At 39.8% G+C, this 25716-nt stretch overlaps 3 protein-coding genes across 3 annotated transcripts; 1 reads left to right on the forward strand and 2 right to left on the reverse strand.

Moving 5' to 3' along the window:
* Positions 1 to 327: 327 nt before the first annotated feature.
* LOC120448891 (putative odorant receptor 69a) lies at positions 328 to 4970 on the reverse strand. Its single transcript, XM_039631108.1, has 4 exons — positions 3996 to 4970; positions 727 to 1701; positions 435 to 590; positions 328 to 378 (listed from the first exon to the last, which is right to left on the reverse strand). Exons 1-4 carry the CDS (start codon positions 4968 to 4970, stop codon positions 328 to 330), a joined length of 2157 nt encoding a protein of 718 aa, XP_039487042.1.
* A 3515-nt stretch (positions 4971 to 8485) lies between these two features.
* Positions 8486 to 9682, reverse strand: LOC120449861 (malate dehydrogenase, mitochondrial). The gene has a single exon (XM_039632521.1). The coding sequence runs from the start codon at positions 9603 to 9605 to the stop codon at positions 8556 to 8558; it is 1050 nt and encodes a 349-aa protein (XP_039488455.1). The 5' UTR covers positions 9606 to 9682; the 3' UTR covers positions 8486 to 8555.
* Positions 9683 to 9719: 37 nt separating this feature from the next.
* LOC120449862 (malate dehydrogenase) lies at positions 9720 to 10913 on the forward strand. The gene has a single exon (XM_039632522.2). It carries the CDS (start codon positions 9790 to 9792, stop codon positions 10831 to 10833), a length of 1044 nt encoding a protein of 347 aa, XP_039488456.1. The 5' UTR covers positions 9720 to 9789; the 3' UTR covers positions 10834 to 10913.
* The last annotated feature ends 14803 nt before the right edge of the window (positions 10914 to 25716 follow it).

Here is a 25716-nt window from a genome sequence, read left to right on the forward strand (position 1 = left end):
GTACGTACAGGAATCCATTTTGTTACCACTTTTAAACATAAAGCAATAAGATTTCATGCAGACACATATAATAACAGTTATAAATAAGAAAAGAAAATTAAGAAAATAACATAGTATACATATGATTTACCAAGAAGAAAAACCAATGTTCCTTCTTTATTATATTTTTGTTGAATACTTTAATAAATATCTTTTTAGAGCTAGCCCCGTTAATGATGCACTTTTCTAATAATAATAATTGATCTACAAACTAAGTTCAGCACTACGACATTCACATTTGTATTATTATGAGAGCTTAACTCTTACAAGTTGCACGTTTCCCCCTTTTTATTTCAAGGAGCGCACACAGGTAAACATTTGATATGAAAACTTCAATGTCTGAAAGTCAACAAATTAGTTTAGGAATATTAGCCGTGTTAGTAAAGAAAACTCACTGCCATATAGGTAGTAATAGATACTGGTGCCAACTTGTAAGTTCTCCACATATAAGGTTTTGTAGCACGCATCATCAGGATGAGAAGCATCCTTCGATAAGCAAGATCGCCCTCATACCAATTGTTATAAAAGGCTGCTGGTAATACTTTGCCACTCTGAAAAAAGTAATAGATATATGTGTATATAGAATTTCGCATAGCAAAGATATTAGGGTACCAAGATTTTACCATTTTCAACAATAACTTATGTAAATCTCACCACAATTGATTGTTCCAACTGTCAAAAACGTACCTTTAAAATCAAGTGCGTACCACTGCGGCACATTAAAAAATTATACGTGATGAACAACAAAATTCCGAGCAAATGTTTTAGGGACGTGCCAAAGTCGAACATGGTCATGGAAATAGCCAGGAAACATGTGGATATCATAGATACCGATAGACTTATAAAAAACGTGAAGTCAAAGGATTGATTCACTCTTTCGGCCAGATTAAGCAATTTTGTATGATAAACTATCAGATACTTTAGTTGATTCTTGGCATTGGGATGACGAGCATCTATGGACTCCAGCTGCCGGGCCAAACCATCAAAGTGAATTTCTAGCTGGATACCAAAAAAGTTTACCAGAAACGGGATAAACATGTTGACGCACATATTGATAATGCACGAAAACATTTGACAGACGACCGCAGCAAGAAATCCAGGAATTGATCCCTGAATCGGCCAGGGATACCAGGTACTACTCTGAATCCTATAGCTCATCTGCTGTGAGTTCGACAAATGTTCTCGAATCAAGAGTATAATTGGTAGTGAGTTGTAGTAGACAATGGCAGCGCTATGGAAAATAAACGCATTTCTTATATGACGCGTATACTCCTCGTGATAGTGATGTGTGCGATACGATCTGTCTTTGGTCAATTGAAATAATTCCTCGAATTCATCCAGTAAGTTCTCAAAGTGAGACTTAAGGCTCAGCATCTTCCACAAGTTGAGGCTGCCCACAATGGTAAATCCAATCATGCTGCCCACGGATGCCAATTCTGCTAAGTATTCAATCGAATCTTCTATTCTGCCGTCAACGAAATATCCAAACATCACGCATCCAAAATTGTGATAAATCAAATTTACGGCCCCAAACCAGAAGATAAGGCGTTTTGCCCAGTTGGGTTTGACTTCCAATGATCGTCTGCCTTTCCACCAGTATCTGGGAAGTTGGGAAGCTTGACACACGAGGTCCTGGTACCGCATAAAGTCTTCCAACTGCATCTGGTCCTGAATTTTTACTGGATTATGCCACCGTAATCCAGACCGTATAAATATAATTGGTTGGACAATTCGTGGTGAGAACTACCAACTGCTTCAGCTGCTAACTGTAGAATTTTTGAAGGTCTTCTGGTTTAAAATTCATAATGGGAAGCACTTGGTCGGGGTAATTTGGCAGCAAATTGTTCGAATACTTAAGCACCAATTAGATCCTTACCAAGGTAAAAGAATGGACAAGATTTTCCAAAAACTATCGTTTTTTAAACAAAAATGTAAAACAAGAGGGAGATCTCTTTAGTCGAGTTCTGTGACTATCAGAAATTATATACAAATATAATATGCTTTATCTCAAAATTCTAGCCTTTATAGTTCCCGAGATACCGATTTCCTCTTAATTGATGGAAACTTGTTCAAAAGGTCCGTTATATTTCAAAATGATGATGATATTAATACATAAAAGAATTTTACTATGACAACTTACCGCTAATGTGAGCTCAGTGCCCAAGAAGCAGATAACAAAATTGTAGACGATAAAAGCAATTAGACCATTTATGCACTTGATTGCAGACTGCAAATCGAGAAGCAAAATGGCAACACTTGTCATGCAAAGTGCAGTTGTGGAAAAGAACAAGCCGCCGAGAAAAGAAAAGTTCATTATTTCATTAAAACTATATGCAATTTGTATCACATGATTATGGTATGCGATGAGCCTTCTCAATTCCTGATTGGCGCCAGCATGACGTGAATTCAGTTTAAGTAATTGATTGGATATAGCATCAAAGTGCAACTTCAATTGATAGGTGATGATGCAGATGATATTGTGAGTGCCCAAGGAAAAAGCCACTCCTCCAATAGAGGCGATAAATGTGGCAAAGTGTCCAACACCATATCCGATTGCTGAACCGTATACTTTCCAAGGATACCAAGTGTTAATCTGGGTCTTATATCTCATTTCCACGCCATCCATTAGATATTCGTACATCATAACCACAAGAGGAGCAGTGTTGTAGTAAAGGGTAAACATCCAAAAGTATATAAACTCGAATTTCATAAATCCATTTGCCATTCCAAAATAGTACTGCTGGCGGTAACTTCTATCTCTGGCTCTTGGATACAGTTCTCGTAGGTCCGTTAGCAAAATCTCAATCTCAGGACGACGATTCGAGAGCACACATATATTAAAAAATCCAACAGCGACGAGCATCAGTGCACCTGTAGCCTCTGAGATTTCAGCAACGAAACTTTGGGTATCCGGTGCCTTCCGTCCAAATAAGCACCAATCTATAATTACTCCAATACTTTGGTAACCCAGGCAAAAGCTTGCTAGTAAAAAGAATGCTCTCCTAAACGTTGGGTACAAATCTTTCTCTGCCGACCTTTGAAACCACTTAAATCGTGGAACCATCGCCAGCCGCAAACTCTTGTCAAAGTACTTAAAATAGTCATCAAATTCCATCCTGCTCTAAACCGTGACTGTCATAATGGCGCCATTTTACCGACTTTTATACGCAGGCCTGCAAAAATCAAGTTAAGTAGTTTGTAATCATCTATATTAGGCTTCCTGAGAAAATGACAACTGCTTTTCGATTATCATATAGTATAGTGCTCACTTTGGCCCTGCGTATAAGTGAGACATCATAATCCACCCAAATCAGTTTTTTTCATTCATCTTAGTTATTATTCAATATTAGTGCATTAAGTTGAAGTATAAGAAGAAAATCATATAATGCACGCACTGAATCTTCAGATTTTGGATGACGTTCCTTTCTGTCCTTGAGTACTTCCTCCATCTAAGGACGATTATATTTGATGTCCCATAAATATCTTAGTTACGTTGCTTTTCACACTTTCAGCTTTTCCAATGACCAAGTGGTCATATAGAAGATATCTCACAATATGATACATTATTAAAATAGTTGCAGAACCAAATAAAACTTTAACAACCTTTCACTCCGTGGAATCATAGCGACATGATATACACGATATAGCATCGGAATACTTAATTCTTCTAAACTGCGAATGATTTAATAGTAGCACAACATTTACGGAATTTTTTACTACAACCTGCAATTGCTAAATAAAAGGGAAAAGACAACTAGTAATGACTCATTACATAAAATACTAAAATATCTTTCAAAAACTACGTACATACGAAGTGAGCCTGAAATTCTAATTGGGTAATCAGCTAATAAAAGTTGCAGAAAACAGACAACTATTTTATTTACCATTTAGTATAGTTATTGTATAAATGTTATGTAGAGGTCTATTAAATATCTTTGACACATTTTTATACTCACAGCTGAAGAGACCTCGGTTCCCATGTAGCAGATGACGAAGTTGTAAAGGACGAATGCCACTAGGTTACTGACATACTTGCAGGCAGATGCAAAGTCCAGTAGCAGAATAGAAATACTAGACATACAAATAGCGATAGTAGCACCGACGAGGCTGGCGCCGAATACAAAATTCAAAATGTTATTGACTTGGTCGCCCAGCTGAAGGATTCGGCAGTGGTAGGCGATCAGAATCCTCAATTCCTGATGGGCACCAGGCTGACGGCAATCGAGGGATGCTAACTGACTGGATATTCCATCGTAGTGCAATTTCAATTGAAAGGCAAATAGGCAGACAAGATTCTGGGTGACAATACTGAATCCAATGGCAACAAACGAAGCCAGGATTATGCTTAGTACAGCCATGGCAAATCCAAATGCCGACCCATGAACTTGCCATGGAAACCAAGTGTTGGTCTGCGTCTTGTAACTGAGATCATATCCCTCGTGAAAGTGCTCCCAAAGGAGCAACAATACTGGCGCACTATTGTAGTACACGTAGAAGAACATGTAGAAAAGGAACTCAATTCTCATTATTGCCATGGCCATGTCAAAGTAGTGCTGACACCGATAGTGTTTGCTCCTGGATCTCGGATATAACTCCTCCAGCTCCTCGAGCAAAGTTTCGATCTGATTGCGGTTTACCAACAGCGCATATACGTTACAGATTCCCACAAATGTTAAGGTAAACGAACTGCACATTTCCGACAATTGTGCCACAAAGGTGCCCGTATCCTTGGCCATCCGGCCATTGCAATACCAATAGATCAGCACACCAGCAATCTGGAATATCTGGCAAATGGTTCCAAGAAGGAACACAATCCTTCGCTCCGAGGCGTACAACATTCTTTCAGTAGGACGTCCTTTCCATTGATATCTTGGTATACATGCCATCTTGCAGCCCATGTCTACATACTTCATATGGTCGTGCAACTGCATCCTGCTTTCAAATATGACTGAATTGCCCAAGCCGGAAAGTAGGTTCTTTTGGTGGCCAGATTTCCAAACCTAATTGAGCAATATTAAATCAATTCTTGGGAAAACCAACTGCTGGTGTAGCAAGAAATCAGTGATACATAGATACTGGAAAAGCGACAAATGTTTCTTCATGAAATATAATCAATATAAAAGTGTCAAGTAAATTGGTTAGGTACAACATAAATTCTTCAATATTTTTATCAATGTCCTAGCGAAATCAAAGATATTTATTGAAAAATTAAACAAAAATTAAAAAGCTTATTAAAAGCTATGACACATTTTCAAGCCCACATTTCTATTTGTTTATTTATTCAGTTTATATTCGTGTCAAGCTCGTAATGATGATGCCTTTGAGCTGGTTAGCAGGCTTTTATGCGCTCGTCTATGGCTGCTGATATCAGCAGACAAGTGCTGCTCGTTCTGCACTCCATTTCCGCCGGAAGTCCACCCAAGGAGACATTTTTATGTACAGCCATATATGCTGTGTATATGTGTATCGTATATGTGCTGTGCCTGCATGTTTGAGCATTTGTGTATTGTGCTTGGCGCTTGTTTACTTCTTTGTTTATGGGCATCCTCGTGGCACCCGCTCTTTTACGAGTCCATCCTATTGCCAGTTTTTATTGTTGCCTTTATTCTGCGGTCTACTTGGTTGCGCCTCATGTGCTCCATGCTCTATGCTCCATGCCCCATGCTAGATGCTCCCTATTCCCAGTTCCCTGCCGGAGGCTCCAAGATCCTGGATATGTTCGAATATGCCACTCCCCTTGTCCAGGAGCGTTTTTGTTTGCTATTGATTTATGGTTTGGTGATTTCGCTCCTTGTGCGGGGATTTTCTGTTTACTGTCGACGTCTCATCAGCGTTTTGTTGCGGTAATTAAACTCTGATTGGTTTTCAATTGTTTTTATTGATTGGCACTGGCGGTTGATTTCTTTCTTTTTTTCTTCTTTTTTTTTTTTTTTTTGCTTTAATCGAGCTTCTGTTGATTCGCAATTAACCAGCAAAGTCCCCGAGCGTCATCATCACGAACAAACTGACTTAAATTTAGTTGAAATTTCCTTTGAACGTAAAATTTATGAAGACAAACAAAAGCAGGAAAACTTGGCAGGACTCGCGGGCGAGAACCCGGCCAATTGCCAAAGGACTCAAATCGAGCGGCAGCTGCGCGTAATGGACAATTTGAATTATCCGTCCGTCTTCCCGTTGGCGAAGGAGTGTGAGTAATAGTTTTGGCAGCCAGCGCCATTTTGGCCAGGAATTTATGGAGATCCATGGGCCAAGGGCCACTACATCGACTCCGGAGCTCTTGGCAGAAGCCTCTCCAATTCATCTCCTTCGTCCTGGCCGCTGACAAGTGCAAAAGTATAGCAAACTTATGGGCCACCGGACTCGGACAACTCGGTACTTGTTACTTGGTACTTGGTACTCGGAACTCGTAGCTCGCAGCTCGCAACTCGCAACTGTTGGACTTATCGATCCGCCAGATCGGGCCTTTTAAACTAATTAAGTCCCAGTGAAGCAAACAACACATGCTACTAATTTGCGAAATTAACGTGTTTGTTTTGGCCGCTCTCTAAATAAATTACCCCCAAAAAATACAGAGAAGAAAAAACGCCCGGCCAAAGGTAAAGGCAATGGCCATAAATTCGCATCGAAAGCGAATTTCGAGCTGCAACTTTGGGTTGCCTTGTTTACTGCCCACAAAAATGAATCCCCTTCGCAATTCCATGGCCAAAAATTACAGCCAAGTGGAAAATTTATGTGCAGCTCCATGGAAATTAAACGCTCCGGGCCTTTAGCATTGGACCAGCTGCTCGGACTTCCGGTTTCCTGAGGCGCTTTCCTATTTTGACAAGGATCTATGAAAATAGTGTGAAAAATTATTGTTCAACTCCCCTTTGCTCGCTGGGCATTCTAAACTGCTAAATTAAGATAAATGAGCACATTTAGCCGGAGGAATTTATTTGTTTTGATAAGCGTGTAACGAGTCTGCTCGGATTCGCATTTCGGGTTCGCATTTGTCCGAAAAAGGGATGTGACGTATAAATCTTTTTTAAAGAACATGTGTTAGAGAGGCGCCAGCACTTTAATTAGAAATAAAGAAACGTTTTTATACTCTTTGGCATCATCTCCATAGTTATTGATTGCTGCTCAAAAAGTGAAGCTAAAAGCCAACCGAAACTCAACAGTAAAAAACCAAGTTATAGTATTATGATTTTGCCACTTGGCAACTTTTTTAATACGCCCGTAAAGATCAACAGCGAAAGTGGACTCGGCCCCAAATGACTTTGGCTAATAAATAAAGTTTTGCGTTTTGCGATGCTCAGGTAAACACTTGGCATGACCCACAAAAAGTTTGCCCCCAAATAAACAGAAAGCAGGAGGTAGCCAAATCATTAATAAGAGTGCTCCCAAACCCGAGGAAAGTATTTTGGTCAGAAATTGTTTGCTGATGTGGCTTAGATTTTTCCTGCAATTAGTTAACCCATAAGGAGAAAGTGTTGCATATGAAATATATGACCACAAAATGCCAACAAATTGCCTGGAGGCCAGAAACCGAAAATTTATGAGGTGCCACAGAAAAGCATTATAGGCAAACGGAATACGGTGTAACTGGCGGAACCATATTTATGCGAAAATGGAAATAACATATTCTATAGACTCGCATGCTAAAGAGAAATAAAATTAATATTTCATGTCAGCCGTTTATGATTCCTCTCAAATCATGAAATGCCATATTATTTCCACACGTAATGACTTGGAAAGCCACTTAACTGAGACACCTTTTTGGGACCCATGTTTTGTTTTTTGGAAATACATTTTCTGGACAACATGTTGCCCGAAATGCCTGGCTTAATTTATATGTTGTCAGACCGGGTGGCAGCAACAAATGCAGCACGGCAATAGTGGAATTACTCACATACACACGCCCAATCTGAAACTTGGCCAGGTGAACTCCTGGCGAAAGTGAAACTGGGTCGCAAGAAAGTTTTCGGGCCACCCACTTTCTTTTTTGGCACTGGGGGGACAACAAGATAAAATGGACACACCCAATGTGTTTTTCGTTTTACTGGGCGCTTGTGAAATAAAGTGAAGAAAATTGCTGCCTACTTTTGGGGGCCACACATGGCCAGGATGTTGGGGTTTTCGGTGGAGAGGGGGGGGGGGGGCTAAAGATGGCCAAGCAATTTGTTAGCAGGTCGAGCAGAGAGCGTCTCAGTGCAAATGTAATTTACTGCCGCACGATATACGCTGGCCCACAGAAATATTTTGGCCGGAATTTATTTGCGGCCATTTAAACAGAAATAAAACCAAATGAATTTAAAGATCCTCCTTCACAATCCTTACCCAATTACCTTGAAAATATTTCAGTAAATGTAACCATTCAGGCTCCCGGTTTCTGCTTTGTCTAGTCAGCTGCAAAAATCCCTACTTCTTCCAGATATATTCGCCAAAGGTATTTGTTCAGCCTTTCTTGCTATTAATGTATAAGCTATAGAAGCTTTCTCCTTTATTAATTCGTAGATAATAAAGTAACAAATATTTTATGGCAACGCCGCTGGAACGGGTGACTCTGATTGTCCTTTCAAAAAAGTTCTGGCAAAACGGACACCCTCGTCGGCATTCTGTCGTAGAATAGGTAGTAGCTTTTCCAACGCCTCCTTTTCGTAGTCGCTCAGCTGGGGAAGTGGTACATAGCCCTTGATACCATCCTTTCCCAACTGCAATGGACTAGCGAAGAATGGGGCATCGGTTAATTCGGAAGCGACAAAGGCACACTCGACAAGGTCCTCCTGTCCACCAATTGCACGCAGCAGGGAGTCCACGAAAGTAGCCCCAGCAAAAGCCATCGATAGGGTGGCAGATCCTTTACCAGCTTTGGCATTGACCACCTCTGTGCCCGCCTCTTGAATGCGATGAGTTAGTTTGTGTATTTCCTGGGGATCACATCTATATCTTGGCTGACACTGCGAAATAAGCGGTAGAATTGTGATCCCAGCATGACCACCAATAACTGGAATTTTAACTTCATCCGGAGATATGTTCATAGAGTCGCCGATGAACTTTTTCGACCGCACCACATCCAAAGTGGTAATACCAAAGAGTCGCCGAGGATCAAAAGTTCCATGGGCCTTAAGAACCTCAGCTGCCGTGGGCACAATCATGTTGACGGGATTGGTTATGAAGGAGAGAAGAGCTCGTGGAGAGGCATTGCTAACGGCAGTGGCAACTTTCACAGCCACATTTCCATTGGCGGCCATCAGGTGATCCCTTTGCATTCCTGGCAGACGAGGCATTCCCGCGGCCACGACCACCACATCAGCTCCACTCACCGCCGTCTCCAGTTCCTGTTCCCCGGTGAAACCTACCACCTTTCCCGTTTGGCTGACATGGGATAGATCTGCAGCGATTCCCTTTATGTCGGTGATATCGTGCAGAGCCAGTTCATCGATTCCAGGACAGCGACGAAGCAAGAGCGAGAGCGGTTGTCCAATTCCTCCTCCGGCGCCCACAACGGCAACTTTTAAGGTGCGGACCACAACTCGCCATGCAGCTAGTTTTGTCTGGCTTTTAAGGCTTGTCAGTAAAATCATTTTGCTTTGAATATAGATAGTCAAAATTGTAGGAGCTTCCAACCCATGACTTTTTAAGCAAAGGCCTACTAATCAGATCAGACTATTGGAAATTACTTTTAGTATGCTTATAAGTTGTCTTTTCTTTACACTTCTTGTATCGAAACACACTTGAATTTGGCTCATTCTGAACAAAAATTATAAAATGTTTGTTGTCTCTCGTTTGTTAACCCATGTTGGTAAACTGCCGCCCATGGTCCAGCAGCTTGGATACATCAACCGCGGTCTCAAGGTCACCGTTGTGGGTTCGGTGGGTGGCATTGGCCAGCCGCTGTCTCTTCTTCTCAAGCTGAATCCAGACGTCTCAACGCTATCGCTGTACGACATTAAGAATACAACCGGAGTGGGCGTAGATCTATCCCATATCAACACCCGTGCTACGGTGTGCCCGTTCGAGGGTAAGGATGGTTTGAAAAAAGCTATGGATAAGGCTGACATAGTGGTGATACCGGCGGGTTTGCCACGTAAGCCCGGCATGAAGCGCGAAGATTTGGTGGACGTGAATGCCAGCGTTGCCTGCGAAGTGGCTTTTGCGGCTAGTGCAGTTTGTCCCGGTGCCATGCTGGCCTTCATCACGAATCCCATCAATGTGATAGTGCCCATCGTGGCCACGATTCTCAAGGCAAAGGGTACCTACGATCCGAATCGACTATTTGGTGTCACCAGTCTGGATGTGGTACGAGCCCAGACCTTTGTGGCGAACATCCTTAACTCCGATCCACTGAAAGTGAATATACCCGTGATCGGTGGCCATACAGGTCGCACCATCCTACCCATCCTGTCGCAGTGCGATCCCCCCTTCAAGGGCACTGATGAGGAGCGCCAGGCGCTGATCCAACGCGTCCAAAACGCGGGCACAGAGGTAGTTAATGCCAAGGATGGTCTGGGATCGGCCACCCTATCGATGGCTTTTGCAGCCGCTCGATTTGTAAACTCATTGATAAAGGGTATCAAGGGTTCGGAGGACGAGTGCGTTGTGGAGTGCGCCTATGTGGAGTCCGATGTCACCGAGGCCCAGTTCTTTGCCACACCCCTGAAACTGGGTCCCCAGGGTATCGAGGAAAATAAGGGATTGCCCGATTTAGACGATGAGGAGCAGAAATCTTTAGAATGCATGCTGCCCATTTTGAAGGAGAGTATCGAAAAGGGCATCAAATTGGGCGAGGGTATGATGACCAGTTGCGTATAACAGTGGTAATACAACGTACATAGTTTATTCAGATTTTTGTTAATTGTGCCTAATAAATTATTTGGTTATTTTGTTACAAAGTTTATCATCTATAGGAAATACCCTATTGCCTATATCGTATAGGAAATGTTTTATGCCAGAAAATGGTTTTAAATGATGAGACTTTTCTATTGTTAGACCACAAGTTTTATGGCCGTAATGCTGGTAAGCTAAGGAAACCCTCAGTTTGTAACTTTTTCCTTTTTTTTTTTGGCTTAGTGGAGGGGATCCGGGCGCGAAAGCCACTGACACAGCTGGAACTCGGCACCAAACCGTTTCAGATTGCCATGCCATCAGCAAACTCAGCGGAGCCGCAAATCTTTGCGGTCTCCTCTTAATGGCAAAGAAATTGTGATTTATGTCTCAAGATTTGTACATTTAGGCTGCTTGACACACAAGCGTATGTATATATGGATGTATACACTTTAATATTTGAGGTGATTCATACGACTTAGTTTCCTTGGTGAACCTAAGTAGTTTGGCAAGCAAACTTTGAAGAAGTTAGCATTTTTGGTACTCATGTATCCGGATCACTCATTACTTAATTAGTCGCAATTTTATTTTTCAGTCAGCCAAAGGTGGCCAAATTAGTTTTCCTGTTCAACTGAATTACATTAATTGAATTCGGGTCTCGACATCTTTTGGGTTTCGCTTTTTGGGGTGGAGGCTAAGTGCCCAAGAAGACTTCTTGCAGAAAAGTGTCTGAGTCGACAGTTTTATTGCTGTCGGCATGAAAACTTTACACATTTTGGCTTGTAAGCCCCTAAAAGGCTTATAATGTAATTAGATTTGTCGTCGCCTTTGTTATTGCTCGGCCAATGCTATTATTTTGTCACTGCCGCCACAAAGGTCACCGATTTGGAAATCTTGATCTTGGATTTAATTAATTACAGTACGGCATAGTAGGGATATCCTTTAAAGTTTATATAGATATTAAATAATTTATGTTTTCAAATACTTATTAAGCTGCATTTTAAGCTGACTAAATTCAATGCTAAACAAAAAGTATTGCAGGTTCTTAAATAGTTAAAATAGTATATCTGTGCTGGGCCTGCAGCATAGACTTTACCTCTGAGCTTAAGAACTCCTTAAAGCTTTTAACAATACCAATTTCGTTTGGGGCACTTTATTGTTACCAGTTTGTTGCATAGGTAGGCAATAATTTACAGAAATTATACATGACCACTTAAGTTGTCATTAACGTTAACGACCGCCAAACCGAAAGGGAGCGGTCGAAATGTGTGTCGGGGCATTATGAAATGTTTAAGAGCCTCGCCGAGCCTGAAGAACGCCTTTTGCAAGTGTATGTGCACTTTTTGTCGATGGTGGCCTCCTGTCGACAACTCCTGGAGCTGGCGCAGGAGCTGGAGCTGAAGTGGAGCAATGGAGCTAGTGGTCCTGGGTCCGGGTAATCCAAAATTAATGGCCTGTCAGTCATACTCGTACTACAATTTTAGCCCACTTTGGGCCTGAGACGCTGCTGCAGCCACAGCTACAGCTGCGATTCCTTCTTATTGCCGTTCGTGTGCTACATCCTTTCTTTGTGTAAATTTCCGCTTTCCGTTTTCGGCAAAGTAGACCAAGAACGGGCTTAATCGAAAACGTATGAATGCAGCCCAGATCTAAAAGGCCTGCCTAGAGGTGGTGCCTTGGTAACTAATGAACTCACGAAGTATAAAATGTTTTATGAGTGGCCTTGATATGATTGCAAAATATAAGCAGAGTCGAAGAAAATAATAATTTATTTTTGATGTAATAATTTTAAAAATACAAGACATCATTTCATTGAACATTTAACGTAGCAAAATAAACATTAGTTTTCAGATTAAATCTTTATCTGCGTATTGGGTAAAACAAACCCTTTTTCTGTGTGGAACAAATCACAAAATAATTGAAGTATTCACAAGCAAATGTCTTCGGTTAAATTTGAACTTATATTTACGTGATTTTCATAGCTGGATGAGTCTTCGTTACCCATCACTAATCCAAAGCCACAGCACTTAAGCGCCTTTCGTGTTGCGCTTTTTGGCCCTCTTTTTGGCCAGACTGCGGTTAGAGCAGCCAGCCAAGTTATTACAAGCGCAAAAATATTTTCACTTAAGTAGCTGCCACCATTTTGCTCAATTTATTTCCAACATCAAGCTCCCTCGTTCCCTTTTTTAATTTAACACACAATTTTCGTGTAATGTTTGGCTTTCAGCTTGCTGCTCTTTTGAGCGAGAACATTTCACAATCTTCGAAGGGGGAAGAAAAAAATACCGCTTCGTAATATTTAATTGAATGTTTTTCTGTTAAATGTTGCACCGGCAACATTTCTCCTCGGGCTGACCGTATACAAAATAAGCCATATATTCATCGTCCGCTTCCATTGGTGCCCCACCCAGAGGCATATGAAATATGAAATTTCGGATGCAAAAATCTGTGCAAATTTGTTGGACACTTGACTGCTGCACATACATGGATTTGTTTACTGTGGGTGGATGCACCTTTTTTCATGCCATTTACAGGTCAACTGAGCGGAGGTTTTTACTTTGTCGGGGTGGCCATCCAAAAATATGCCACTTCTGGCTATAAATGAAATTCAGAACAAATTTTTTTGACATCGTTTTGCGAAATATATGTATGTACGCATTTTCTGTGCATTTGGGCATTTAACGATGTGTAAAAGCGTTTGCAATTTCGGTTAATTGAATTGTTCCTTTATGCAATTTTATGATATCTGTCGGGTGTACTGTGAACTCAATGGGAATGTATAATATTACAAAAGGACATTTAGAATGCACTAACACGGTTTTTGTTATTTTAATGTTTGTTATAGAAATGTATTACTTACCGTCTGCATTTTCGACATTTAGCTTACAAATTTATTCTTACAAAATTTATTCTAACTTGATCTGAATTTTATTAAACATATTTTAACTAAGGATTTGTAAGGTAAACTGTAGCTTATTCGAATTTACTTAGAAAGAAATTCTCTTCTGTATCAACACATGTTCTATATAAGATTTTGTCTTTTACCACTAGTTGCTAGCGTTAGCAAACTTCCAATGCCCGTTGAGGCGGTAATGTTCAACGTAAGTACCGTCAAGAGAAAGTGTTTAAGAACACAGAGACGCCATCCACGAGCTCTGATTATCTGTAAATCAAATGTAATGAGATACAGTTTGAGCTAGGATTACACTTACACGACTCGTACGCGACTCCCTAGGGAAAAGAGCAGAAGGAGCGGTTATTTTTACGGCCTCAGCGGAATACGAAGTGCGAGCTGCGTTAGAAATCGGCTCCCAGGACATTCCCGGGATTTAGGGTCGACGGCTAAGCAAGTGACCCATAAAATATCACGTATACGCAGGCCACATGGCCGCAGGAGGGCGCATGATGATGAACTAACACGGACATATGTTCGTGTGTGGATGCGTTTTTATGATTTGTGGCATAAGGCCCGAATACCAGCTGATTGTAAATCTATGCGGGCTTCAAGAACCGCCAACCCTCAAAATCCTCCATTGTGGTTACTCAGGCTTGAGTGAAGAAGCATAGAGAAGGAGAGAAATCGTTTAAAATTATGTGTATGTGAAATGGGGCTAGGATGGATTATATTCGCCAGGGTCAAATCCTCTGCGGTTTTGCAAGCTGTCGCCTTCATCTTTAAACTTTAATGGCCAGCCAAAAGTTTTGGGCCGTATCTAAGCTTTAGTCAACAAAGACTTGGGCACGTCGTGGCCACAGCCAGATGCCTCCGTTCTAGCAGAAAACGTCGTCCTTATCCCCACTGCCGCACCCACTCCTCTGTCCCTGGTTAATTCCCAGTACGTGTCCTGTTAGCGAAACGTTTTCCAAATATTTATTTATTATTTACTTGCGTCCACCTTCTGGTTTCGGCCTTTAAAAGTCCAGATAGGCGAAATAACAATAAACAAACTAAAAATGTTGCGGGCTGAATTCGATTTAGCTGCTCTTTGACATCGGATCTTAGTGGCTCTATTTATCTACGTGACGTTTTCGAGGCTCTTTAGACAGATAACAACTGGAAGCTGTCAAACACGACGTATACTTAATATTAATTACCGCATGCAACAAAAAAATTGACCCGAAAAATCCAGCGTACATAAAGTGTACGTTGAAAGTTAAAGTATGTGCCCAATCGATAAGTATTGTTACAATAATAAATTCTTTGCACTTGTGAAAAAATGATTTCCACTACTTCTGGGGATTTGCGTTTGTGAACCACAAACAAAGTTGAGTAATTGTCTAATTAAGTCATTAACTAAATTGCCCGAGCCCGTTTTTGCTGAATAATGTCCGAATCGTATTCCAAACTAAGCTAATTACGTGTTATATGCCAAAAAATCCAAATTGAGTGTTGTTGGTGCTGATGGTGATTGATGTTTAGGAAAAACGTTTTTTGGCCCAGTAAAAACGCGTTAAGAGCTTATACATATGCTTTAATAGTAAACCAGAGTACATATGTGATATGAACATTCTGTTAATGTGGCTGATTAATTATTCAGTATTTATACTTTCTACCCATTTTCTCGCAGTGCCAACACTTTCATTTCATGTAAGTGAAGGCCAGACAAAAATCTAGGAATTCTTCACATGCATTGAGGGCGTAAACCATTCCCAACCACTTGCAATTAACACTAAAATTAATTCATATTAATTAAGGCTCGGGGCCGGGACCAAATGAGAACACACTTAATGCCTGGGGCTGTTAGCTTTTATGAGACTCAAATAGAATGAGGGCGGGGCAGCAGCACTCCAGACTCCAGTCGAACAAATACTGACCTCAACAAGGCAAATGTAATAAATAAGAGAAATACGCAACAAATTGGTTCGGGTAAATGGGCAAACCCTGACCAGACATAACAACATTCATTAATAAGCACAAACGAAATTGCTGCCCAGCTGGATATGGCTAGAAACCGAAAAGGGAGAACAGGACCGAAAAAAAACGTTAAAGCAACAAACCGTAACAACGACAGCACGCATAATAATAATAACATTTAATAAGTTGCTGGAACTAGTAGGAAAATGGGTAGGGAAATGGCAAAAAATGATTTGGTAATTATGATGGATTTTTTAAACGTCGCATATTTAAGCCAACATATTCAAAGCAGACCCTTATGAATACAATCTCAATTAGGCAAAATCCCTGCCATTAAAGTAATTAAGCTGCATTTAAAATATTTTAGTACCATCAAACAAAGTGAATGGCGATGGGAAACCTGAAAATGCCTTGGTATAAATAAGGGTAAACATTTTGTGCCACAACATTAACTATATACAATTTCACACCTTTTTTGGTGTCAACTCGATATGGAATTTCCCTTTGTTTCCGTTTGTTTCGCTGACAGTTAAACAGTTGTTGCTGATGTCAAGTTGACATAAAGTTTTTCATAAAATGTTGCCAGAAAATTGTTGAACTGGGCTTTCAGAAAATCAAAAGTGCCGGCAGGAAAAGTTTATGAGATTTGAGGGAAGTAAAATAGTGGAAAACAAAAGACGCTACGAAAAAAGAGCGACCTATTTCTAAGGCCACAATTATATTACAATATTTAAACTTATATTAATATTTCAATCAATTAAAAATTAAAGCAACTGTATGTTATTACTCAATAACTCTATCTTGAATACAAAAGCATTTCAAATGCCACAAGAGCAGTCTCCAAAATATACCTATTCAAAGCATTTCCAATAGTTACTCCTTGAGCGAACAATATCTTAATGTTGCTTCATTCAAGAATATCGTAAGCATGGCAAACATTTCAGGGCGTAAATTTCAATCAAACCGACTAATGTGGGTGGTTTTCACTTTGTTCGAGTGACGCCCACATACATTCCCTATAAATACATCCACCCACCCTCTTTGATATGTAGATGCCGATATTCGGCGGTAGTTCTTAGGCTCAGAAGGCCCAGGTGTTGGCAACTACACGATGCCTGATTGCCAACTGTGAGCAGACAGCCAGGAATACATTAATGATAATGCTCCTTTGCCGGCGGGCAAAATTGAGCAGCCAACCACCAAGTGACATCATTAAACTAACTGCCAAAGTAAATCATATATGTGTATGAAACTTTGGGCATCAGTTTTGGGTACAACAATAATCGTTTGGTATCTTTGGGAGAACCCATCCAAATAAATTTATGGCAGTTGAACTCTTGGCAAAGTCTGTGTAAGGATTACGCATATATTTCAGGAGCAGTCAATCAAATTAGGTTTAATTAGTGAGTGCCATATCCACCAGGGTAGTTGGCTTCCCTAAGTAGGTTGTAAAATACTTTTTAAAGACCAGAGCAACACAATTTTACATTTTGGTTTTGCAGCTTAGTGCCAAAGAACTAAATGGTAAAATATTTATATTTTTGCTATAAACCTAAGGTATTAGGATTTTAAGTTTTCATGAATGTCTAAAGTAAAGGTATACGAAATATTTGTAAAAACATCGCAAATTTGCATGAATTGTTTTAATAAGGTTAAACCTAATTTGCAGTTTCCATAAATAATACAACAGTTTTCCCTCCCAATTTCCTCGCTTCAAGCATTCGTTATATATACACTTGTGCTTACGATGCACCCAAGGTCGCACATGGCCAATTTCCATGATGAATTTTGGCATAAATGCACAACCATCGATAAAGGGGAAAACCAGCGTAATGCGGCAATGGCAGCAGAATATTTTCACGCACAAGAAAAACCAGGGCAGTGCGATACAGATTTTCCAGATTCCCGCAACAATTGTGCGAACCAAGGAATGGCACAGTCATGAATCATGTGCCAGGCGGAAGATGAAGGAAAAGTCCGAGGCAAAGCCGGAAAAAATCACACAAGGCAAGCCTTTGCAAACGGCAGCAGAAAACGCCCAAAAGAAGAAGGTAACATTGTAAAAGAGAGCTAAAAAAAAATTACTTATCTGCGAGCCAAAATGATTTATTGGCCCAAATGGCAAGCAAATAGCATTAAAAGCATGCTGGGGCCACGACCGAAGGGTTTCCTTGCATAAATTACCCCACAAGAGAGATGGCGAGATGGGGACTCAAAAATCCTGCAGTTCTCTTCTCTTCGATATTGGGGCGGGCTAACGGGGCGGGGCAGGGCGTGTCTTGACCGGGCTAGTAAACTATGCAAACAAATAGCCAACTTATTTTGGGGGTCCGGAAGTAAATTGTACAGAGCAGCGCAGAATTCGTGCTGCAAAGCAACAGCTGTCGGAAAACTCAAAGTGGTCTGTAAAATATCAGGGAAAATACATAGCTCCCGTAATGCGCCGTCATCTTACTCAAGAGGGGGGAAATCAAATGGAAAATTTCAAAGCAATAATTGTGATGCACAATATTACTGTATAAATTTGCATGGACCACAGGGATAACTTACTATTACGTGGGAGTTAAAATATCTTTCATTTTATATTCCACATTAAATTTTTGCTCAGCAAAAGTTTCCCTTTCCCCTTACAAATCCTCCGAATTTCGTTATCATTTTTTCACTATTTTCAGGTGGTTGGCTTTCGTCCACCTCCATGCAAATAAAGCGTAATGCACTCTGGTTGGGGAGATCTCAATTAAATCCGCTTATCTAGTATTTACACTAGCCAATTTCTGGTATTGTTTCATCTCCACCGCTCGTCGTTTTTTAAGTTGCCATACAAAAGCGATTTATTGTGTGTTGTTTTAGGCAAAGGGCAAATATTTTGACTCGCCCGCCAACAAAGCGTACTATATGACCCATATATACATACATGTACTATCCATGGTAATCCACTTATATAGTGAATAAAATAGTTATTTTTCCCAGGCAACATGTTGCTCGTTCGCTTGGCAAGATTTTCTGGCTTTGTTGATGTTCAATCAACCGTATTCGTTAGTTCGTTAAAAAATAATAGTTTTCAGTTGAGCAACGGCCAGGACAGGGAGCCGTAAATATTAAAACAAGACAAACAAGACCCTTTCACCCACGCCCTATCGAATATTTCGAAAGCATATTGAAACCCAATGAAATGAAATACTTCCTTTTGAAAATAAATAAAACATTATCGGAAGCTCGGCATGAAAAAATTGTGGCAGGAGTTCAGTTCAATCATGATGCAAATTAATGGTATGAGGTCGTGTTCTAACATGAATCAACAGCAAAATTGCAAGCTAAAACATTGTTTTGTGCTGTAGAAAAATAATAACTACTCGTATCAAATCTAAACTTCATTACATTAAACAGGATACACAGGAGTTGGAAGTATTTCATTCACAACATACTTCTATACTTTGGCTCGTTGTTTCCATGCGTGGCATTTTTTAAATTGTTCTGTACAATGTTGTCGGAATTTAAAGCCATTAAAAATAAATAATTCATGATAGATTTTTCTCTGCGAATTGAATTTGAATTCGTAGTACAAAGAATGGTATGGAATGCCAAAGCTTCATTTGTACTTAAAAAATGCTACCTTTGTCAGAGCATTGCAATTAATTAAATGTAAGTTATTTGCTTAACACAAACACAGCAAGAAGATAATAAAATATGCCAACATGAAAATATGCAGAAATCACAGTTAAAATGGGAGAAAATGTAAAAGCTGTGAAAATACCAGTTGAAGTCGCTAAAAGTAAATAAAATGTTGAGTTTAAATGTATTTCTGTCATTTTAATAAAATAAAATGCACGCGGGCTTAGCGGTGGAAAATGTGAATGGATCGCCAGACACGCACACCACCACCAGTCTTTGTTTCCCAGTGTGTGTATGTGCTTGAATTTCTCCCTTTACCTGAAAAGGTATGCGTGCGAGTGTGAGCGTGTGTGTGTTTGTGTGTGTGGGGGAGTGCTGAGTGTGTTTAAATGCAAATTACATTTCATTTCATTACTGTGCGCGGTATTTTCACGCTGGGCTTGGAAATACAAGAATGCGCAGCGGGAAAAAAATAAAGACCACTGCAGGCGAAACGAGTTAAAAATAGCAAACGTTAACGTCGGCACTCTGTGAACTAAGCCTTGAGGTGTATGCATTAGGGCCAGGCTGCCAGTTGCACCCACCCAAACCAACCCCACCGAACCCAACCCGCCATCTAAAGCTTTTGCTCACGGGCACTGGGGGCCAGACAACGGTTATGAACATTCACGCTAATGCGTTGTGAATGCAGTTGGCAATTTCGATGCCCATTAAAACGGAGTTGCTTTCTTCCTGCAGTAGCATCATAAAAACATTTTACATAAATAGATTTTATTTTTAAATATTCCTGTGCGGCACGCCATTTATGTTTAAACATGTAGTATAATAAAATTTTAAAACAAGAAAATAAATTCTTCAAAATTCTGCATAATATAACTATCAATTGGTTTCCACATAGTGACGAATGGCTGGACTTTTCCCTTTAACAGGTCATCTCATAGTCGATTTACTTGCCCGACTACTGTACCATTCTATATGTAAATTTCTGCCACCAAGTGTTGCACATCGCATTGCGACTACGGGGCTGCTGATATTGATGTTGTTGTTGTTGGTGCCGCTAATATGGAGCCCCGTCTGGGCTTAGTCTCCATCGTTTTTATCCCCTTCATCGTTTTTAACACCCTGCATCGCTCTTAGCCCCTCTGTGTCACAATTTGTATCGCAGGTGCATTGCCCGTTTTTCTCTGGTTTTCCTAGCTGCTGTTCATCCCTTTACTGCCGGCACTGCATTCAAAATCAAATTAAGTCTTGAAACTTAAAGTGCATCTTTCATTTGCCCATCCGAAGCAAAATATAATGAATTCTTATCGAATTGCTGCAGAAAATCAAATTACTTGAGCTTATTTAAGAAATTGAGTTCACTTCAGGCTGGTGACAAAAAATAAAATGTAGAAATATTTTAGAAGGTTCCAGTAGGAATTGCAATAAAAGGCCACTTTTCACACAAAAGTTGCAAAAATTAGTAAGCATCAATTTAAAGCTTAGGCAAAGTAAACACTACTATTTTGACCCACTTGCAATTCGCACCAAACAGTTTAAAAGAAGTAAAAGCACCGAAATAAAACCATCCAAATCCAAGGCTTTCAGTTAAATTACGTATACGCACAGTATTGCAAATGGAAACTGCTTTCGCCTCGGCTAATTTACAAGCGTTCACAAACACACACACATATACATTTGCTGGAAAATCCCCCGCCCCCTTTAAAGTATGGCATATAAAAACTTTTAGTGCTGCTAACCCAACAAGGCACGAAGTGCATATTTCGTTAGGAAATCCTTGTAAGCCACAAAGACTTGAAAAATTTGTGCAGAGCCACAAATTTCATGGGAATAAAAATGCAACGCAATAAACAGAGGAGAAAATGGCGAAAAGGGGAGGGCTGCTGGGTGGCCGGACCAGTAAGGAACAACATCAAAAGAGCACCAAAATATTCTCGAAGTGAAGTGAAAAGCTCTTAAAAATCAACGCCAACATCCAAAATCGACCGCCACTCAATGGAGTGGGCCGAAGCGTGTGGCAGAGAATCGATTCGCCATTGCGTACTAGTTTCCAATTAAAAGTTTACTAATTATTTCTAAACTTTTGTACAGTGTGTGTGCGATCAATGAGCAGAGAGCATGCAATGCCAGCCACCAACTTCCCATGAATACTAAGCCACAAAAATTGGTTACGATTGCGAAAATGTGGATTCCTGGCTCGGTGCGTATATACATCCCTTTAGAAATGCAGATAGCTCCTGTTGTGGTGGCCATTGGTGTTGTTTGTGGAGCACAATTGCAACTGCACTACAAAAAATAATTTATAGATAATGCCATAATCAGTAACTTGCATTTTATTAAAACTTCGATGTATTGGCTTTGTCGTTTATGTCTCGTCAACCTATTCAAAGCTTCAATTCTTATAATTTATTAATATTAATGCGCAATTATATGTACTTTGGTGAATAATTTTGAAAAGTGTTCACTTGGAGCTGCATCCGGCATAGCTGAATCGCCCATCGGAATTTTCGTTAATTCCGTCATGCGCAAGGACATGCCAGTGCCTGTGTCCTCCTCCTGGAAGTTCCGACTCAATCAGACAAGCAAGCGACGGCTGCAAATGATTTGGCCTGCTGGATGTTGGAAAATGCCGGTCGTGTTTGCGAATTAACAGTCATTTGCGAGACCAAATCCAATAGCTCCCAAGTTGATTGTGCTCGAATTTCGGAGATCGTTAGCCAGCCATATCAATTACTAAAATGTTGGATAACTTAGTCGAAACGCAACCAAAGTTTTCACGCACACATACTCGTACCATTGCTGGTGTAATACGGAGGGCTTGACTTTTTCCAAACCCTCGGAGAGGGCGACAATGACTTTGTGTAAATATAGGGGGAGAATTGAAATTGTGCCAGCAACCAATATTTGTTATTGCAATGGGTGTATTCGTGCACCGCCCATGCATTTGTCGCTGATTTGTTGGCGTCATTATGTCGCAGCTATGGAGAAACGCTTCCCAGTCCCCAATAACTCATGACGCACTTAGCGTTTTCAATTTGCACACCCTGGCGTATACGTAATGTTAGATAAATATTGCCAGCTAAGGGGAGTTAAATGGGAGGAAAAGTCACCTGAGCTGGGGGTTCGATGCCAATGCCAACCAAAATTGATATCATTTGTTCACAACATGTTTATTTTGCGACCGCCTAATTATTCTGTTACCCCTCTTAAAATTCTACATTTTTCATCCTGCAGGCAAAATAGAGAGCGAGTCAACAAGCAAGAAATAATGCAAAACTAAAATAAATTAAAACATTCCGCAAATTGCATAATTTTAATCAACAAATTTATTTTGTAAATCATGCATTTTAATTGTGATTAATTAGAGTCGTTAGTTATCAAGTAGCAGACTTACTTACTCTCTGTAAGTTGAAATTTGCCTTTTAAGGCCGCACTAACAACATTTATATATAATTAACTTTATTAATTATTTCAATGCTACATGCAAGCATTCTTTATATATATATTTCAAAATTCATTTAAAGTGGCAAAACGAGCTGTATATTAAACTAAAATTGCACAAGTGAAAAATGTTACGTTAAATAATTAGAGCATTTCTAGGTAACCAAACAAAATGGTTTTGCATAAATAAACGTGTTTATTGTAATATTGATTGTTTTATTGCGCAAATTATTACCAGCATGATTCATTGAACAAAAATGAGTAGAAAAGGTGGTAAATATGAACAAAAAGTAATTATTCCGTGGAAATGTGACAAACATAAGGCAATAACCCATTTTGCAATGAAAGAACTAAACAATTGAAATGCTAATAAATGGTTGACTGTCCTTATGTAATGTTAGGTGAAAACATAAGCTTTAAAGCTTTTTCTAACCAACTCCGAAACAACACGTACAAAATGCACAAATAAATCCATTCTTATGATTTCCAATGCAAAAGGATTCTATTTCCCTGGTTTTCCAGCAGCTCAATCCCTTTTTGTTTTGATTTTTACGGCTTTGCACATACACAACATGTTCCTTTTAACTTATTCTTACACTTTTCCCATATTGTTGCTTTTACATGGTTACAAAGTTGCTGTCACTGCGGCGGCCTTCATCGTGTTTAGACATTTTTACACTCGCCATCACAAAGACAGTTACTGTTTCCTATATAAGTCCTGACAAACTGCACAGCACGTGATCGGCGGGATAATACAGATACTTATATATATACGAGTATATCTATATGGCTGGAAGTGCGAACAGGAACATCCCACTCCGTGTGGTATAAAAATCATATACACACGTTTCTGGCTGTGGCATTTTATTGGCAGCTCTTTTATTTGCAAAGCGTGAGACGCACAACAAAATGTTTTGTTTTCATGTCTTGCTTCATGTTTATAAATTTAGTGAAGGAATAGGAAAAGCGAATATTATTTCCGTGGTGACACGTCAAAATGTAATATGTTTTTCTTAGCAATGAATTCGTTACTTGCCCAAAAAATCATTTGTTTACGGATTTAGCTATCAGGCAAAACTTTTTGACTGCGAATGGCAAATATAATTAATGGATTTTATCCAATTAGCCTGCTTTCACAAAATGCAAAACATTTTAAAATTCACTCCGAAATTCTCTGCCACATCTCTTGATTCATATATATGGCGGGAGAGCGCGTGAATAATTTTTGCTATTCATAAACGTTTGCGGGGTTGTGGCAACAACATGAATGTATTTTGGTCATGTTTGTACGAATTTCATTTCGCCATAAAACTGAGCGAAACAAGTGGGTAATAAATGTGAAATGTCAATTGGCTTGCCGGCGAAAGTATCGCAAAAATTTAATAAATAAATAACGAGGGCAATGTAGTAGCAGCTCTGGGCAAAATGCCACATGTGTGCAGAGCGGAAGACTCGATTCATTTCAATCGTAGTGCAAAAATTGAGCATACGCCCCGTCGTACGGTAAAAGTGCACTGCAGACAGACAGATAAAATCATTAAAGTAAGTGAGCCAAGTCAACGCTAAAACATATATCGGCATGCTGCTTGACAGTTCGACTATTTGACTTAAGTATCCCCGGATGCCAGCAGACAGAGCCGGTTTTCCCATCCTCCATACCCGATGCCCCACTGAGATCTGGAGCAGGGATTTTCCGGGGAATGTGGGATGTGGGATCCGAGGCGACTGATACAGATGCTGTTGCCAGTCCTGAATAAACTTGTAGACGATGAAAATCGCAAACATGCAGTTTTTCGCCATTCCCATTCAAACCTCCGCACCACTACTTTACCATAGCCTCGGGACGAGGCAAAAACTTTCGCATCTCGATGTGTGTGAGCAAATAAAATTTGTTTAGTGCTGAGGCACAAACTACAGTCCTGTTGACGTGATGCATTGTCGTTTGTTTACCCAGCCAGAGTAGTACAACAAATGCAGATCCTATTTAAAGCGAAAACCATAAGGTTTGCATTAAATTTCGGATGGGAATGGACCACATTTAGATGAGGGAAGGAAAAATGCTATTAAACATCGATATGTTTTAAAATTATATTTGCTTTACAATTAAAATAGGACTTGCAAAATTACGTCCTTCTTTTTTTAAAATTTACTTACTTTTATTTCTTACAACGCTTTAATTTAAACAACATTAATAATTAATAACTTTCAATACTTTTTATCTATCTTGATTTAGATACTATACATTATCTTATATTATTAGGACGCACAAATTGGTTTAGAAATTGTATGGTGTTTATTTCCTTAAAAAAGGGAAATTCTCCTTTTCTTTCAGTTTTCATGTTTCATTGGGGTTTCTTTCTTTGCGTGAAACCTGGAATCTTTTCCTTTTTCACAACTTTCACTTGGCTGACTTTGGAGAAAGCAGACCATTCCATTATCTTTTGCTGTTGCAGACCTCGGAGCTTGATTAATTACTACTTGTTAACGCCTTGGCTGGATGCTCAAGGGTTAACCGGCATCAGCATCCGTCCATCAAAGATTCGCTTCAATTTCACAGTTTACTTCCCACAATCCTGCGATGCTGGGATGCTGGGATACTGGTATGATGGGATGCTACTTTGAGGCAGTCAGGGCCAGGTCAGTGCTGGAATTGAAATGCATTTTTAATTAATTGAGAGAAGGCGAAAACTCTGCGGTAAATCCCAGAACTGTTTGACCTTTCGAAGGCTGTAACCGGTACTCACTACTTGCCAAGGTTAACCACGATAAAAAAAGTTGTGCCAGCCAATTGAGTTTTACTAGATTTGTTTTCAGTTAAGTCAACATAAAAACAAGTAAACGTATATAACTGCTTTAATGACAACGAGAGCAATAAAACAGATTATGTATGTATTACATATGTGTATATGAATTACGATGAACAAAAAATTGGTTTACTAAAAATATGTGTAATTTTAAAAGCA

Source organism: Drosophila santomea, chromosome 3L (assembly GCF_016746245.2).
Source record: "Drosophila santomea strain STO CAGO 1482 chromosome 3L, Prin_Dsan_1.1, whole genome shotgun sequence".
NCBI lineage: Eukaryota > Metazoa > Arthropoda > Insecta > Diptera > Drosophilidae > Drosophila > Drosophila santomea.

What these genes read in the sequence shown, in the direction of transcription:
- LOC120448891 (XM_039631108.1), bottom strand. Translation starts at nt 4,970, where the DNA reads ATGCAGTTGCACGACCATATGAAGTATGTAGACATGGGCTGCAAGATG. An exon ending in GAACCGAGGTCTCTTCAGCT is followed by an intron (nt 1,702 to 3,995) that starts GTGAGTATAAAA and finishes ATTCAGGACCAG; the next exon opens with ATGCAGTTGGAAGACTTTAT. An exon ending in CTATTACTACCTATATGGCA is followed by an intron (nt 379 to 434) that starts GTGAGTTTTCTT and finishes GTTGACTTTCAG; the next exon opens with ACATTGAAGTTTTCATATCA.
- LOC120449861 (XM_039632521.1), bottom strand. Translation starts at nt 9,605, where the DNA reads ATGATTTTACTGACAAGCCTTAAAAGCCAGACAAAACTAGCTGCATGG.
- LOC120449862 (XM_039632522.2), top strand. Translation starts at nt 9,790, where the DNA reads ATGTTTGTTGTCTCTCGTTTGTTAACCCATGTTGGTAAACTGCCGCCC.